The 17625-nt window shown below is 41.8% G+C and overlaps 3 protein-coding genes across 3 annotated transcripts; 2 read left to right on the top strand and 1 right to left on the bottom strand.

Annotated features, from left to right (window-relative positions):
- Positions 1–528: 528 nt before the first annotated feature.
- LOC142776871 (uncharacterized) lies at positions 529–1524 on the bottom strand. Its single transcript, XM_075881209.1, has 2 exons — positions 1170–1524; positions 529–891 (listed from the first exon to the last, which is right to left on the bottom strand). The coding sequence occupies exons 1-2, from the start codon at positions 1281–1283 to the stop codon at positions 610–612; spliced, it is 396 nt and encodes a 131-aa protein (XP_075737324.1). The 5' UTR covers positions 1284–1524; the 3' UTR covers positions 529–609.
- A 2681-nt stretch (positions 1525–4205) lies between these two features.
- LOC142776872 (uncharacterized) lies at positions 4206–5107 on the top strand. The gene is made up of 2 exons (XM_075881210.1): positions 4206–4453; positions 4734–5107. The coding sequence occupies exons 1-2, from the start codon at positions 4238–4240 to the stop codon at positions 4878–4880; spliced, it is 363 nt and encodes a 120-aa protein (XP_075737325.1). The 5' UTR covers positions 4206–4237; the 3' UTR covers positions 4881–5107.
- A 7083-nt stretch (positions 5108–12190) lies between these two features.
- Positions 12191–13125, top strand: LOC142776873 (uncharacterized). Its single transcript, XM_075881211.1, has 2 exons — positions 12191–12486; positions 12766–13125. Exons 1-2 carry the CDS (start codon positions 12271–12273, stop codon positions 12910–12912), a joined length of 363 nt encoding a protein of 120 aa, XP_075737326.1. The 5' UTR covers positions 12191–12270; the 3' UTR covers positions 12913–13125.
- The last annotated feature ends 4500 nt before the right edge of the window (positions 13126–17625 follow it).

Genomic DNA, 17625 nt, shown 5'->3' on the forward strand with positions numbered 1-17625 from the left:
AAGGCCACGTAGTGGTTGCTTAACAAGTTCGAAGAAGTGTCATGCCTTCAGTATTTAAAGTGTACGCCCTAGCAACAGAATATTCCTAGTGCATTCAACTAATAAACACCTAAATGTGAAGCTTCAGGCCCCCCAAAAGTTTTTTTTTTTGCATTGCTTGTATTTATGGCGCTGTTTCATTTGCATCTGAGTAACAACGAAAATTGTTTACCCTTTTTTAAACACAGCACAACGTCAGAATATGTCGTAAATAAAGCCACTGAATATTCCACAGTGCTACAGCGACCTATCGACAGGATATGAACAGAAGACTTCACGTTAACACTGCTTCAATAATTTTAAGGCGTCGACTTTCACAGAAAATAAGAACGGGCTGCAAATGGGTGTCAAAAGCACTGGCACTGTGTCATCTCTCTGTGGTCCGCCCCAATTTTCATTGAATTCTTCACCTTTAAAGCTACAAACCAACAAAACACAACCGAAGTTTTATAGATGCTTCAATAAAGTAGGATGAAAATGACGCTTCAATATGACTTTATTAGCAATATTAGAAAAATTTATATATATAGCGCGACAGTTTCTATATACAGGCCATACAAATGGTTCAGATCATGTGGTCGCTGGCGAACGGGCTACAGAAGGCGTATTTCGTAGACCATTCGGCGCAGCATAGGATTCTCTGGCAGGCGAGTTATCTTGACTTGACAACGGCTCCGCTAAGGCGGTGAAAGTGAGTTCACTGGAACTACTTCCTCCTTCCAAGTCTTCCTCCGGCGATTGCGGCCGCTGTGGATCGTTAGCCTCGATGTAGACGCAAGTGAGCACTTGGTAGGACACAGGAGCACGGCGCTTTCGGAACGATGCGTAGTCGTGCACTCTTTTCACGAGTTCCTGCATGGTGTTAAAACGTAAATTTATTCTTTACCAATGCCACCAAGATATAAGCAAAATCTATGGAGACGAAATTAGAAAAGAGAAGATATGACATGCAATATTGGGTGCTGCATGTGGTTCAACGCAGTAGCGAAGCTTGTATGAACATTACTTATGCATTGCTCAAACATCGAATCTTAGGATGTCTGCTTTCTCAAGGCTGCCTGATTTAAAATTTAGCTCAATCGCGTCATATGTAAGTGATTCGCGTCAATGAGATTGATAAATGCGCTAACCTGCTTCACGGGGACATCTTGCGCGAGACGTCCACATCGCATTGGCTCCTGCGATGTTGGTAGGGGTGTTGTTGCGCATGGTCGCCCATTTGGGGGCCGCCGCGTCGGAAACATCGTGGCCACGGCCTGCCACGCCTTGCTGCGCCCGTCGAAGTCGTCTTCTCGCGGCGTCTTAGCTCTGCTCCGTTATCGCGTACTCGCCGTAAGGCACTCCATCTTGCCTGGAAGCACTCTCGCTACCGCCTTCTGCGAAGGCATGGAATGACAACTGAGAGGTCCTGGAGCAGCCTGGTTTCGTCGGAACAGTCAGCGCTGACGACTCGTTTTCTGATTGGCTCCGCAGACGCCTTCAAACACGCGCTACGTGGCCTCGTTCCTCGCGCCCCACATAATGAGCCGTCTTCGTCGTCTTTGCTTCTCACAGCCTTGGCCGTCAGTGAGAGAATTCTTTCTTCTTCTCTGATTTTCGTAAATTTTTGTTATATAAAAGTGAATATCGTGCCTAAATATATTAAAACAGCAATGTTCAATATAGTTTGTGACCATAGATATATAAATGATTACGCATAAGTTTTTGTAAAAAGTAAGGTAAAAAAGTACTTTGTCACACTCTCGATGTTCTAAGCAGTTTCATTCTCGTCTCAAGCACGTTAATTCACTGTATAAAATTAGTTTATCATAAATTTTAAATAAATGAATACTTTTTGTAATTTTACGCGTCAAAACCATGATGTCCTTGTCAGGCAGGTATCGGTGGGACACTTGGTATTAATTGAGGCTTCCTTGGTATCCTTTAACGGGAACATAATCTAGGTACATGGGTGTTTCCGCGGCTTGCCTTCATCGAATAGCGGCCGCCATGACCGAGAGTCGAACCCACACCCTGGACCTCAGAATGGGGACCATTTACCTGACAAGTTAAAAAACTCTGCGTTGGCTATTCACATTTCTCTCTTGTATAACAAAATATTAGAATTACAGGCACCTCCTTTTGCTCTATTAGTAACTAACTGCGAAGTCAATTAGGCAAAATTTTACACAGGAGATGGTACACTCTGAGGAGAGTGGTGTTCCTGTGGACATATTTAGCCCCAGCTTGTGCACTGTGGCTGCCAATACATGGATTTAGCATGACGTTAGATGAAATTGGCTTGGTTTGGTACTGCTCTCGATCACACACCCGACGAAACGCGGAAGGGGCGGTCCACTGGAGTTGCTGGCTGCGCCCACGCCCGTACAAGAAGTCCACGGCCCTCCGCCAGTTGAGAGATGGTAGCTTCCAAGGACCCTCTCCAAGTCCTCTGTTTTTGTGCTGAACTTGGCGCTACGTAACACCGGGCGCTGCCAGAACATATGATTGAGTGTGCAATTATCCGTCAAACAGCATTCTGGATTTATTTATACCTTCATCAAAGTGATTGAACGTGCTTGAGACGAGAATGAAACTGCTTAGAGCATCGAGAGTATGACAAAGTACTTTTTTACCTTACTTTTTACAAAAATGTATACGTAATCATTTATATATCTATGGTCATACACTATCATTGATCATTGCTGTTTTAATATATTTAAGCACTATATTCACTTTTATATAAGAAATATTTCCGAAACTACAGAAAAGAAGAAAGAATTCTCTCACTGATGGCCAAAGCTGCGAGAGGCAAAGACGACGAAGACGGCCGATTCTGTGTAATAACTACAGATGCTTCTATCAACAATGAAAAGGCAGGCATAGGAATTGCGTCTGATTTCCTCGGCTGGTATTTTTCAGTAAGGCTTCCAGATTTCACTCCTATATTTGAAGCCGAGCTAGTAGCTATTATTCAGCTCTTCGTAAAATTCCTACGACCGAGACCAGTGCAATCATCCTAACAGACTCACTCTCGGTGTGTGCAGCTCTGACAACCTCTGAACAATCTCGTGCCCTAGCAGCGTTTCACACATTAGCAGCGCCGCATTTAAAACTCCTCAAATTAGTGTGGTTCCCAGGTCACTGCGTATTACAAATAAATGAATTGGCAGATGCTTTGGCACGAGCATCACTCGATGGACCAGTAATTTCAGTGTTTCCCGAGGTAGAATACTTATCAGGGGTTAGATATAGGAAATTCGCTATTTTTACAGATAGTTTAGAAAATATCTTACAATGGACTGATTATCAGCACCTCAAATTTCCATGGAAAGCCCAGTGGAGTCCGTCCAAAAAACTTGAAATTATAATTTCCAGATTCCGGTGCCGCGTCCCCCCATTAAATTTTAGTTTACACAGAGCTGGTCTGACACTTTCACCCCATTGTCTGTTCTGCGAAGAATCAGAAACTATTGAACATTATTTTGCCTCATGTCGTAACTATGCATTAATTAGGAAACGACTTTTAGATATTCCATTTGCGAAGCTAGGTTTAAATTTAACCACAGAAAATGTTCTAAGTTTTAATGCCTCTGTTTTGGGAAATTGCCTCAGAGATGCATTCGATGCGGTGTGTAATTTTATTCAAGACTCTAAACGTTTTTCAACATTAAGCCCACGTTAACAGATACTCAAAAAAATGGGTCGAAAAGTAATTTTCAATTCTGGATAAATCCGTGACAAACCAAATTAATTGTGTTTGGCAAAACCAGCTGTCTGGTCAGCTCCAAAAATCAAGTTGTAGATATTAGTGTCTACTTTGTTGTTGATTCTTTTTTCTCACAATCTAAATCTTTGGTTTCTTTCTTTTTTTTAACAATTCACTATACAACTCCCCCCCACCCGTTTTTTTTTCGTTGTAAGCAATAATGCAGTTATCGTCCATATGACACTATATGTTCTCTTGGCCAATCCCCCAGAGTGGGTACGAGCCACTGATTAGAGGATACAAACAAACAAACAAACAAACAAACAAACAAACTGTGGGGCGCGAGGAACGAGGCCACGTAGCGCGTGTTTGAAGGCGTCTGCGGAGCCAATCAGGAAACGAGTCGTCAGCGCTGACCGCTACGACGAAACCAGGCTACGTACCAGAGCTGCTCTCAGTTACCTTTCCATTCCTTTGAAGAAGGAGGTAGCAAGAGTGCTTCCAGGCAATATGGAGTGCCTTACGGCGAGTACGCGATGGCGGAGCAGAGCTAAGACGCCGAGAGAGGACGACTTCGACGGGCGCAGCAAGGTGTGGCAGGCCGTGGCCACGATGTTTCCGACGCAGCGGCCCCTAAATAGGCGACCATGCGCAACAACACCCCGACCAACATCGCAGGAGCCAATCCGATGTGGACGCCTCACGCAAGATCCCCCCGTGAAGCAGGTTAGTCCCGTTATCAATCTCATTAACGCGAATCACTTACATATGACGCAATTGTGCCAACTTTTGAATCAGGGAGCCTTGAGAAAGCAGACATCCTAATATTCGACGCTTGAGCAACGCATAAGTAATGTTCATACAAGCTTCGCTACTGCGTTGAACCACATGCAGCACCCAATATAGCATGTCATATCTTGTTTTCTCAAAACATCGTCTCCATCACTTTTGCATATATTATGGTGGCCTTGTTAAAGAATAAATGTACGTTCATAACACAATGCAGGCACTCGTGAAAAGAGTGCATGACTACGCCTCGTCCCGCAAGCGCCGTGCTCCTGTGTCCTACCAAGTGCTCACTTTCGTCTACATCGAGGCTACACGATCCACAGCGGCCGCAATCGCCGGAGGAAGACTTGGAAGAAGGAAGTAGTTCCAGTGAACTCACTTTCACCGCCTTAGCGGAGCCGTTGTCAAGTCAAGATACCTCGCCTGCCAGGGAATCCTATGCTGCGCCGAATGGTCTACGAAATACGCCTTCTGTAGCCTGTTCGCCAGCGACCACATGATCTGAACCATTTGTATGGCCTGTATATAGAAACTGTCGGGCTATATATATACATTTTTCTAATATTGCTAATAAAGTCATATTGAAGCGTCATTTTCATCCTACTTTACTGAAGCATCAATAAAACTTCGGTTGTGTTTTGTTGGTGTGTAGCTTTAAAGGTTAAGAGTTCAGCGAAAATTGGGGCGGACCACAGAGAGATGACACAGTGCCAGTGCTTTTGACACCCATTTGGAGCCCGTTATTATTTTCTGTGAAAGTCGACGCCTTAAAAATATTGAAGCAGTGTTAACGTGAAGTCTTCTGTTCATATCCTGTCGATAGGTCGCTGTAGCACTGTGGAATATTCAGTGGCTCTAGTTGCGACTTATTCTGACGTTGTGCCGTGTTTAAAAAAGGGTAAACAATTTTCGCTGTTACTCAGATGCAAATAAAACAGCGCCATAAATACAAGCAATGCAAAAAAAAACTTTTTGGGGGCCCAAAGCTTCACATTCAGGTGTTTAATAGTTGAATGCGGTAGCAATATTCTGTTGCTAGGGCGTATACTTTAAATACTGAAGGCATGACACTTCTTCGAACTTGTTAAGCAACCACTACGTGGCCTTAAGAAAACAGGCGCAGTAGCTTGTGTGCCTTTAGTAGGGGGTTACTTACTTTAAACCACGAAGTCATTATGATAATAGCATGTTCTCGCGCCTGATTGAATGGGTGCTTGTACCACTGATGATTACCGCAATATTTTATGTTTTAATGTGAAGCATGTGTACAGGCTGCGTGTGTATGTAAAGCATGAAAGTTTCTTTAACTGCAATTCCAAGCAGGGGAAGTTTATTTGGGTTTAGAAAAAGTGGTTAACGATTCAGAGTACTCAATAGGAATTCACAAGCAGGCACTTGGCCGTGTGTTAGAACTTCTACTTGCCACGCAAACGCACCGGCTTCTATCTCAACTCTGGCCCAAAATTTTATCATTAGTATTATTTATTCATTTGCATCGTTCTTAGTTTTTCTGTTACGACGATAAAGAGACAAGAAGAACATGAAAGAGACGTGTCCTTCATGTCTCTTTGTCGTCGTTCTGTTTTCGTGCTATAACTATCGTCATGTCCTACCAACTAGCCCAAGCTGCCACACTCTTTCCATGGACTGCGCCTGATGTCAACCGTGACCAAAAAATCTGGACTTTTTGCTTACCATTGACACAAGGTGGTCAAAAAGTCCATGCGTCTATATAGTGCATTTTCACGTGACAGCGTTAAAAAGCTCGTTTCTCAGAAATTCAGGTGTCGGCATCGTTGGTTGGGAGCGAAAAATAGTCTTATGCGTAACAGAAAAACTAAGAAGGATGCAAATAAATAATAATATTGATAAAATTTTGGGCCAGAGTTGAGATAGAAGCCGGTGCGTTTGCGTGGCAAGTGAATGATCTAGCACACGGCCACGTGCCTGCTTGTGAATTCCTATTGAGCACTCTAAATCGTTAACCACTTTTTCTAAACCCAAAATAAATTCCTCTGCTTGGAAATGCAGTGAAATTAACTTTCATATACTTTATACACACACTCAGCCTGTACACATGCTTCACAATAAAACATAAAATATTGCGGTAATCATTCAAGCACCCATTCAATCAGGCGCGAGAACATGCAATTATCATAACGACTTTGTGGCTTAAAGCCAGTAATCCACTACTAAAGGCACACAAGCTACTGCGCCTGTTTTCTTTAGGCCACGTAGTGGTTGCTTAACAAGTTCAAAGAAGTGTCATGCCTTCAGTATTTAAAGTATACGCCCTAGCAACAGAATATTCCTACCGCATTCAACTATTAAACACCTAAATGTGAAGCTTTGGGCCCCCAAAATATTTTTTTGCATTGCTTATATTTAAGACGCTGTTTTATTTGCATCTGAGTAACAGCGAAAATTGTTTACCCTGCTTTAAACACAGCACAACGTCAGAATATGTCACAACTAGAGCCACCGAATATTCCACAGTGCTACAACGACCTATCATCAAGATATGAACAGAAAACTTCACGTCAACACTGCTTCAATTTTTTTTGAGGCGTCGACTTTCACAGGAAATAAGAATGGGCGGCAAATGGGTGACACAAGCACTGGCACTGTCATCTCTCTGTGGTCCGCCCCAATTTGCGCTGAACTCTTCACCTTTAAAGCTACGCACAAAACACAACCGCACTTTTATTGATGCTTCAATATAGTAGGATGAAAATGACGCTTCAATAGGACTTTATTAGCAATATTAGAAAACTATATAGCCCGACAATTTCTGTATACTGGCCATACAAATGGTTCAGAACAAGAGATCGCTGGCGAACAGGCTACAGAAGGCGTATTTCAGAGACCGTTCGGCGCAGCATAGGATTATCATGCAGGCGAGTGAATCCTTGACTTAACAACTGCCCTACTGAGGCGGTGAAAGTGAGTTCAGTGGAACTACTTCCTACTTCCAAGTCTTCCTTCGGCGATTGCGGCTGCTGTGGACCGTGTAGGCTCGATGTAGACGCAAGCAAACGTTTGGTAGGACACAGGAGCACGGCGCTTGCAAAATGAGGCGTAGTCATGCACTCTTTTCACGAGTTCCTGCATGGTGTTAAAACGTACATTTATTCTTTACCAATGCCACCAAGATATATGCAAATCTATGGAGACGAAATTTAGAAAAAAGAAGATATGGCATGCAATATTGGGTGCTGCATGTGGTTCAGCGCCGCAGCGAAGCTTGTATGAACATTACTTATGCGTTGCTCAAACATCGAATCTTAGGATGTCTGCTTTCTCAAGGCTCCCTGATTCAAAAGTTGGCACAATCGCGTCATATGTAAGTGATTCGCGTTAATGAGATTGATAACGGGGCTAACCTGTTTCACGGGGGCATCTTGCGCGAGACGTCCACATCGCATCGGCTCCTCCGATGTTGGCCTGGATGTTGTCGCGCATGGTTGTCTATTTGGGGGCCGCCGTGTTGCAAAGTGTTTGGCCACGGCCTGCCAAGCTTTGCTGCGCCCGTCGAAGTCGTCCTCTCTCGGCGTCTTAGCTCTGCTCCGCCATCGCGTACTCACCGTAAGACACTCCATCTTGCCTGGAAGCATTCTTGCTACCGCCTTCTTCGAAGGAATGGAATGACAACTGAGAGGTTATGGAGCAGCCTGGTTTTGTCGTCACAGTCAGCGCTGATGACTCGTTTCCTGATTTTCTCCGCCGACGCCTTCAAACACGCGCTACGTGGCCTCGTTCCTCGCGCCCCACATTGTTGTTGTTGTTGTTGCCCCTTCGCACTGGCACATACCCACTATGGGGGATTGGCCATGAAATCTAGAAGTATCCTATATGAGATATATTAAAAGGTTTATCCTTAATGAAAAAACTAATGATGTAATAGAAAATAATAATTAACTAAAAAGGAATATTAAACTAAACAAATAATTGAAGATTGAATCACGAAGAGAAAAGGTGAGGTAATACTACAGTGGAAGACAGAAATTTTGAGTAGACCAGACAATCGAGCTTATCTCACCCGGTCACAATCAAATGAATATGCAAATTTCATTCAAAATTAGACAAGTGTCTTCAGAAATATATTTAAGCAGGCATTATTATGACATGCGCTTTGATTCTCGAATGAAATTGCATACAGCATCGAATACGCTCCTGTGGCAATGTCCCAAGCTAAAGGCACCGAAACTTAGAACATTATCTGCAGTTAAATTTAAACCTACTGCTTGAAACGGAACAATTAAAAGTCTTTTCCTAATTAATGAATAGTTTTTACATGTTATAAAGTAATGCTCTATTGTTTCCGTTTCTTCACAGAATGGACACAGGGGGGATATCGCCAGACCAGCTCTGTGCAAGTAAAAGTTTAATGGAGGGACACGACATCGAAATTTGGTTAAAATAACTTCTAACTTTTTAGATTGACTCCACTGAGGTTTCCAGGGGTATGTTAGGTGCTGATAGTCCGTATATTTAGTAATATTTTCCATAATATCCGTATAAATAGCCCATTTTCTATATCTGATCGACACTATGTGTTCCGATTCTGGTAGTACCGAGATCACAGGGCCATCAAGTGTGGCTCGAGATAGTGAATCGGCTATTTCATTCAACCGTATGCCACAGTGTCCCGGGACCCAGACTAACTTCAGGAACTTCACATGAGGTGGAACTAATGTTTGTAATGTCGCTAGAGCTCTTGATTGTTCTGAAGCTGTGAGAGTAGTACACAGCGAAAGAGAATCAGTAATTATCATTGCACTCTCTTCGTTTGAAGGAAGTTTTCGTAGCGCTAAAATAATAGCCAGGAGCTCAGCTTCGAAAACCGGAGTGAAGTCTGGTAGTCTTACCGAGAATGACCAACCGAGGTAATCTGAGACGATTCCTACTGCTGCCTTTTCTTTATTCACAGAAGCGTCTGTGGCTATTATGTTCTTTATTTCCGCATGAGCTATGTAGTCTTCTAACCTGTCATTTAAGTAACTCGAAGATTGAAACTTAGATAGTGGGGGAAAAATTTCATCACATTCTATCGTAATATTGTGATTTAATGCTTTGGTTCCAATTACCGATCTGATATCCACCTTTATGCTTTCAAGTTTCTTTTGTACAAAAATAATCTGGGGAGTACGAAAGCGTGGCCAGTGAGCGAGGAAGAAGGCGTCGGGGTCACTAATAAAGGCATATGCAGACCGTCTCGCTGATAAGCCGTAAAATTTCAAGTATGTTTGTACTGTTAAGATACGGAATCGGCAAAGAATAGTTGGTATGCGAGCTTCCTGATATAGTACATTAATAGCGACATACCTGGGGAGTCGCAAACACAACCGTAACGCTTCTCGCTCTAATAGAACTAACGGTTTAATTTTGTACGTAGGGCCACCCGAAAATAATATACACCCAAATTCGAGTATTGGGCGCATGTACATTTTATATATCATTAATAAGGTGTGTCTACGTAACCCATATTTTCTGTTGCTCAACCTTCGCAATAAGCCTGAAGCTCGTTGTGCCTTTGCCACGTTATAGTCTATGTGAGGGCTCCAGTTAAGTTTCTCGTTATAAATAATGCCCAAATATTTGATAGACTCTACTTGTGGAATCGGTTCCTGATTATAAAGTACTGAAATTTGAATAGAATCTGCTATAGGGAACACCAGGAGCGCACTTTTACTGATGTTTAGAGACAATGAAATTGAATGCAGCCAAATTTCAAGAGAATACATGTACTTTTGCAATTTTTGATGCAAAGAATAAATGTCACTGTCTGCAACGAAAAATGCAATGTCGTCTGCATAAATGTAGACAGTGATATCTCGTTCAATGGGAATTGAGCTCATCAACACATTGAATAACAGCGGAGATAGGACCGCCCCTTGAGGTACTCCACGTTGCTGTTTGAATTTAGATGAGCGCCCCACATAATGAGCCGTCTTCGTCGTCTTTGCTTCTCACAGCCTTGGCCGTCAGTGAGAGAATTCTTTCTTCTTTTCTGATTTTCGTAAATTTTTGTTATATAAAAGTGAATATCGTGCATAAATATATTAAAACAGCAATGTTCGATATAGTTTATGACCATAGATATATAAATGATTACGTATAAGTTTTTGTAAAAAGTAAGGTAAAAAAGTACTTTGTCACAATCTCGATGTTCTAAGCAGTTTCATTCTCGTCTCAAGCACGTTAATTCACTGTATAAAGTTAGTTTATCATAAATTTCAAATAAATGAATTATTTTTGTAGTTTTACGCGTCAAAACCATGATGTGCTTGTCAGGCAGGTATTGGTGGGACACTTGGTAATAATTGAGGCTTCGTTGGTATCCTTTAACGGGAACATAATCTAGGTACATGGGTGTTTCCGCGGCATGCCTTCATCGAATAGCGGCCGCCATGACCGAGAGTCGAACCCACGCCCTGAACCTCAGAAGTGGGACCATTTACCTGACAAGTTGAAAAACTCTGCGTTGGGTATTCACATTTCTCTCTTGTATAACAAAATATTAGAATTACAGGTACCTTCTTTTGGCCTCTAATAACTAACTGCGAAGTCAATTAGGCAAAATTTTACACAGAAGATGGTACACTCTGAGGAGAGTGGTGTTCCTGTGGACATATTTAGACCCAGCTTGTGCACTGTGGCTGCCAATACATGGATTTAGCATGACATTAGATGAAAATGGCTTGGTTTGGTCCTGCCCTCGATCACACACCCCACGAAACGCGGAAGGGGCGGTCTACTGGAGTTGCTGAGTGCGCCCACGCCCGTACAATAAGTCCACGGCCCTCCGCCAGTTGAGAGATGGTAGCTTCTAAGGGCCCTCTCCAAGTCCTCTGTTTTTGTGCTGAACTTGGCGCTACGTAACACCGGGCGCTGCCAGAACATATGAGTGAGTGTGCACATATCCGTCAAACAGCATTCTGGATTTATTTATACCTTCAGCAAAGTGATTGAACGTGCTTGAGACGAGAATGAAACTGCTTAGAGCATCGAGAGTATGACAAAGTACTTTTTTACCTTACTTTTTACAAACATTTATACGTAATCATTTATATAATTATGGTGATACACTATCATTGATCATTGCTGTTTAATTATATTTAAGCACTCTATTCACTTTTATATAAGAAATATTTCCGAAACTACAGAAAAGAAGAAAGAATTCTCTCACTGATGGCCAAAGCTGTGAGAGGCAAAGACGACAATAACAGCTGATTCTGTGGAGGTAAAAGTAATTTTCAATTCTGGATAAATCCGTGACATACCAAATTATTCGTGTTTGGCGAAACCAGCTGTCTGGTCGGCTCCAAAAATCAAGTTGTAGCTATTAGTGTCTACTTTGTTGTTGATTCTTTTTTCTCACAATCTTAATCTTTGGTTTCTTTGTTTTTTTTAACAATTCACAATACAACTCCCCCCCCCCCCCCGTTTTTTTTCGTTGTAAGCAATAATGCAGTTATCGCCCATATGAAACTATATGTTCTCTTGGCCAATCCCCCAGAGTGGGTACGAGCCATGGATTAGAGGATACAAACAAACAAACAAACAAACAAACAAACTGTGGGGCGCGAGGAACGAGGCCACGTAGCGCGTGTTTGAAGGCGTCTGCGGAGCCAATCAGGAAACGAGTCGTCAGCGCTGACCGCTACGACGAAACCAGGCTACGTACCAGAGCTGCTCTCAGTTACCTTTCCATTCCTTCGAAGAAGGAGGTAGCAAGAGTGCTTCCAGGCAATATGGAGTGCCTTACGGCGAGTACGCGATGGCGGAGCAGAGCTAAGACGCCGAGAGAGGACGACTTCGACGGGCGCAGCAAGGTGTGGCAGGCCGTGGCCACGATGTTTCCGACGCAGCGGCCCCCAAATAGGCGACCATGCGCAACAACACCCCGACCAACATCGCAGGAGCCAATGCGATGTGGACGTCTCACGCAAGATCCCCCCGTGAAGCAGGTTAGTCCCGTTATCAAACTCATTAACGCGAATCACTTACATATGACGCGTTCCTGCCAACTTTTGAATCAGGGAGCCTTGACAAAGCAGACATCCTAATATTCGACGCTTGAGCAACGCATAAGTAATGTTCATACAAGCTTCGCGGCTGCGTTGCACCACATGCAGCACCCAATATTGCATGCCATATCTTCTTTTTTTTAAATTTCGTCTCCATATATTTTGCATATATCTTGGTGGCATTGGTAGAGAATAAATGTACGTTTTAACACCATGCAGGAACTCGTGAAAAGAGTGCATGACTACGCCTCATTTTACAAGCGCCGTGCTCCTGTGTCCTACCAAGTGTTTGCTTGCGTCTACATCGAGCCTACACGGTCCACAGCAGCCGGAATCGCCGAAGGAAGACTTGGAAGGAGGAAGTAGTTCCACTGAACTCACTTTCACCGCCTCAGTAGGGCAGTTGTCAAGTCAAGGATTCACTCGCCTGCATGATAATCCTATGCTGCGCCGAACGGTCTATGAAATACGCCTTCTGTAGCCTGTTCGCCAGCGATCCCATGATCTGAACCATTTGTATGGCTAGTATACAGAAATTGTCGGGCTATATAGTTTTCTATTATTGCTAATAAAGTCCTATTGAAGAGTCATTTTCGTCCTACTATATTGAAGCATCAATAAAAGTGCGGTTGTGTTTTGTGCGTAGCTTTAAAGGTGAAGAGTTCAGCGCAAATTGGGGCGGACCACTGAGAGATGACAGAGTGCCAGTGCTTGTGTCACCCATTTTCCGCCCATTCTTATTTCCTGCGAAAGTCGACGCCTTAAAAATATTGATGCAGTGTTCACGTGAAGTTTTCTGTTCATATCTTAATGATAGGTCGTTGTAGCACTGTGGAATATTCGGTGGCTCTAGTTGCGACTTATTCTGACGTTGTGCTGTGTTTAGAGCAGGGTAAACAATTTTTGCTGTTACTCAGATGCAAATAAAACAGCGCCATAAATACAAGCAATGCAAAAAAAAAACTTTTGGGGGGCCCAAAGCTTCACACTTAGGAGTTTATTAGTTGAATGTGGTAGGAATATTCTGTTGCTAGGGCATATACTTCAAATACTGAAGGCATGACACTTCTTTGAACTTGTTAAGCAACCACTACGTGGCCTTAAGAAAACAGGCGCAGTAGCTTGTGTGCCTTTAGTAGTGGGTTACTGGCTTTAATCCACGAAGTCGTTATGAAAATTGCATGTTCTTGCGCCTGATTGAATGGGTGCTTGTACCAATGATGATTACCGTAATATTTTATGTTTTATTGTGAAGCATGTGTACAGGCTGCGTGTGTATGTAAAGCATGAAAGTTACTTTAACTGCAATTCCAAGCAGGGGAAGTTTATTTGGGTTTAAAAAAAGTGGTGAACGATTTAGAGTACTCAATAGGAATTCACAAGCAGGCACGTGGCCGTGTGCTAGATCATCTACTTGCCACGCAATCGCAGCGGCTGCTATCTCAACTCTGGCCAAAAATTTTATCATTATTATTATTTATTTTTTTGCATCGTTCTTAGTTTTTCTGTTACGCATAAGATTATTTTTCGCTCCCAATCAACGATGCCAACACCTGAATTTCTGGGAAACGAGCCTTTTAACGCTGTCATGTAAAACGCACTATATAGACGCATGGACTTTCTGACCACCTTCGGTCAATGGTAAGAAAAAACTCCAGATTTTTTGTCACGGTTGACATCAGGCGTAGTCCATGGAAGGAGTGTGGCAGCTTGGGCTTGTTGGTAGGACATGGCGATAGTTATAGCACGAAAACAGAATGACGACAAAGAGACATGAAGGACACGTCTCTTTCATGTTCTTGTTGTCTCTTTATCGTCGTTCGGTTCTCGCGCTATAACTATCGCCATGGTAGCAGGCGTGCAACAGTCAACCTATCAATTGTGAAAGGGACGGCGCTTTCTTGCCGCGCGCGACTGCCGAAAATGCTTACACTGCGAAGCCGATGCCCGAAACTGTTGCCGCTCGTTTCGTCGCGGTCCGCAAGCTCCGTTCTTTCGCTCGAAGTATGCCCGAGATCGGTGCAATGTGGCAGCGCATGAGCATGGACACGGGGTTTTATTTCACATTTGGCAGGCTTCCTTCAGCGCCGGAAAAAATTAGCGCGCAACATGTACAGCTGGATCGATCTTTTTGGAATGCCTTCTGTGACGAAAGGAAACGCACTTAGCCCTAAAATGGATATTAAAGGTTTTTCATAATCGATCTTAATTACCTACAGCAGCGCAATATAAAAGTCATACTCTGCCATATAAATATATATATATATATATATATATATATATATATATATTGGAGGAGCGTTTGTCGCCGGATCCGGGAATAATAGGAGAATAAAAGGAGTTTGACTCACAAGTGAAAAGATTTTTTACTTGACGTTTCGACCGTGGGCCCGGCCTTCGTCAGAAGGCCGGGCCCACGGTCGAAACGTCAAGTAAAAAATCTTTTCACTTGTGAGTCAAACTCCTTTTATTCTCCTATATATATATATATATATATATATATATATATATATATATATATATATATATATATATATATATATATATATATATATATATATAGGATATGGCACAACGGGAGCGTTGTCAACAAGGATAAATATATTTATTTCCCAACAGTTTCGGGAGGGGACCTCCCTTCATCAGGGGATGAGAGATGAAGGGAGGTCCCCTCCCGAAACTGTTGGGAAATAAATATATTTATCCTTGTCGACAACGCTCCCGTTGTGCCATATCCCATACCTTCACGAAGACTAACTGGCCCATTGAATTATTACTCCCACTATATATATATATATATATATATATATATATATATATATATATATATATATATATATATATATATATATATATATATATATATATATATATATATATATATATATATATATATATATATATATATATATATATATATATATATATATATATATATATATGTGTGTGTGTGTGTGTGTGTGTGTGTGTGTGCGTGTGTGTGTGTGTGAAGAAAGTAGTGTATACTCAGAGCTCGTTTTTATCGTGTTTTACACAAAATAGTGAGAACTAACAGAAGACAATAATGCCAAAGAATATATAGGCGATTATACTGGACCAAACTGTAACTTAAAAATGAAGAAAGAAAAGTGGATGAAAAGATAACTTGCCGTGGGCAGGAACTGAACCGGCGGGGTTCGAATAACGCGTTCGATGCTCTACCACTCTGCTACCACGCAACTATCCCCCCAAACACTTTATTGGGTTTTATATGTGAATTTAAACGTTGGAGTGTCAGTTAGCGCCCCCAGTAGCCATTGACACGAGTGTGGACCACTTTTTTGAGACTCTTTGGCGTCACGTAGCACGTGAATTCATTACGAGCGCGCAGCGGACCAACAGTTCCTTTTAGACAACCTGAAAGCACCAAGCCTGCCACTACGAGACCCTCGCTAGTGAATTAAGAAAACAAGTGTATACATAAGGGCTTGTTTTTTGTGTTTTACACACTAAAATTGAGATCGAAAAGATACTATAGCCAAAGAATGTCTTGGGGAAGAAATGGGGCCGAATTTTAATGTAAATATGAAGAAAGAAAAGTGGAAAAAAAGATAACTTGCCCTGGGCAGGAGCCGAACCTGAGACCTTCCAATAACGCGTTCGAAGTTCAACTCTGAGCTACCATGGCAGCTATACCCCCAGCCACTTTATTTGGTTTTATATATTAATTTAAGCGTAGGAGTGTCAGTCAGCGTCACCAGTAGCCATGGTCGCTGGTGTGGCAGACACTTTTGAGGCTGTTTGGCGTCACGTAGCATGTGAACTTATTACGAGCGGGCAGCTGACCGATAATATCTCGCATACAGCCACTTTTATTTCTCCGTATCTACATTGCGATTCGGTGTAATATCTTCCCCCATAACCGAGCGAGTTAACGTATAAACACGTGTTATTCTACAAGAAGCGTTAGCCGCAACAAGTTGGTTCAGCCAGGAACCCGGCAAGCACGAGCCACACGGACGTCAACGTCTTCTTTCACGCTGGCACAGAGCTGGCGCCACTATGCTCCTGTAATATATATATATATATATATATTTATTTTTTGCACAAAATGCACGAGCTATGCGAATTTGATGAGGTGTAGGCCTCAGAAGTGAAACTTCACTATGTATTACTAGAATGTGCTTAATTTAGCCACCTGGGCCCAAAAACCTTAGCTTGATTTTATGTTGTGTGGCCACTCGTTCGTGTGTGCTTTTTATTTTTATATTTTTGCGCAAAATGCACGTGCCATGCGTAGGTGGAAGTCCGCACACGGACATGTGGTCTTTTTACAACTTATCACTATGGACCAATCATCAGTATATCATGTGTTGTTTGACCACTGGTTCATGTGTGCATTTTTTTTCTTTTTTTTTTCTCTCTCTTTCTTTCTCCCAGCTGGTCTATGTGTGCACTTCTTTTCTCTCTTTTTCTTTCTCTCCTCATTCTTCCGGCTGGACGATGGCATGAAAGCGCATCGGAGCCTACTAAATTTTGTCTGATGAAGATCGGTCTCCGATCGAAACCTCTAAGTAGTTTTTTAGTAGTGTATACCTATTTTTGTCTCTCTCTCGTATATATATATATATATATATATATATATATATATATATATATATATATATATATATATATATATATATATATATATATATATATATATATATATATATATATATATATATATATATATATATATATATATATATATATATATAACGGCTGGTTATCTTTTCATCCACTTTTCTTTCTTGTTATTTACGTTCCATTGGTTCTAATAACTTCCCCTATGCATTCTTTGCCTACTGTCTGTTAGATCTCATTATTATTGTGTCAAAACATGGAAAAAAGGAGCCCTTAGGTATACACCTTTCCCATATATATATATATATATAAATATATATATATATATATATATATATATATATATATATATATATATATATATATATATATATATATATATATATATATATATATATATTGTTACGAGTGACTGTGTTTATTTACAGATGAGGTGAAATGGCGTTGTGAAATAGCAGCGTACTTCTGAGACAG

This window comes from Rhipicephalus microplus, chromosome X (genome assembly GCF_043290135.1).
Source record: "Rhipicephalus microplus isolate Deutch F79 chromosome X, USDA_Rmic, whole genome shotgun sequence".
In the NCBI taxonomy this organism is placed as follows: domain Eukaryota; kingdom Metazoa; phylum Arthropoda; class Arachnida; order Ixodida; family Ixodidae; genus Rhipicephalus; species Rhipicephalus microplus.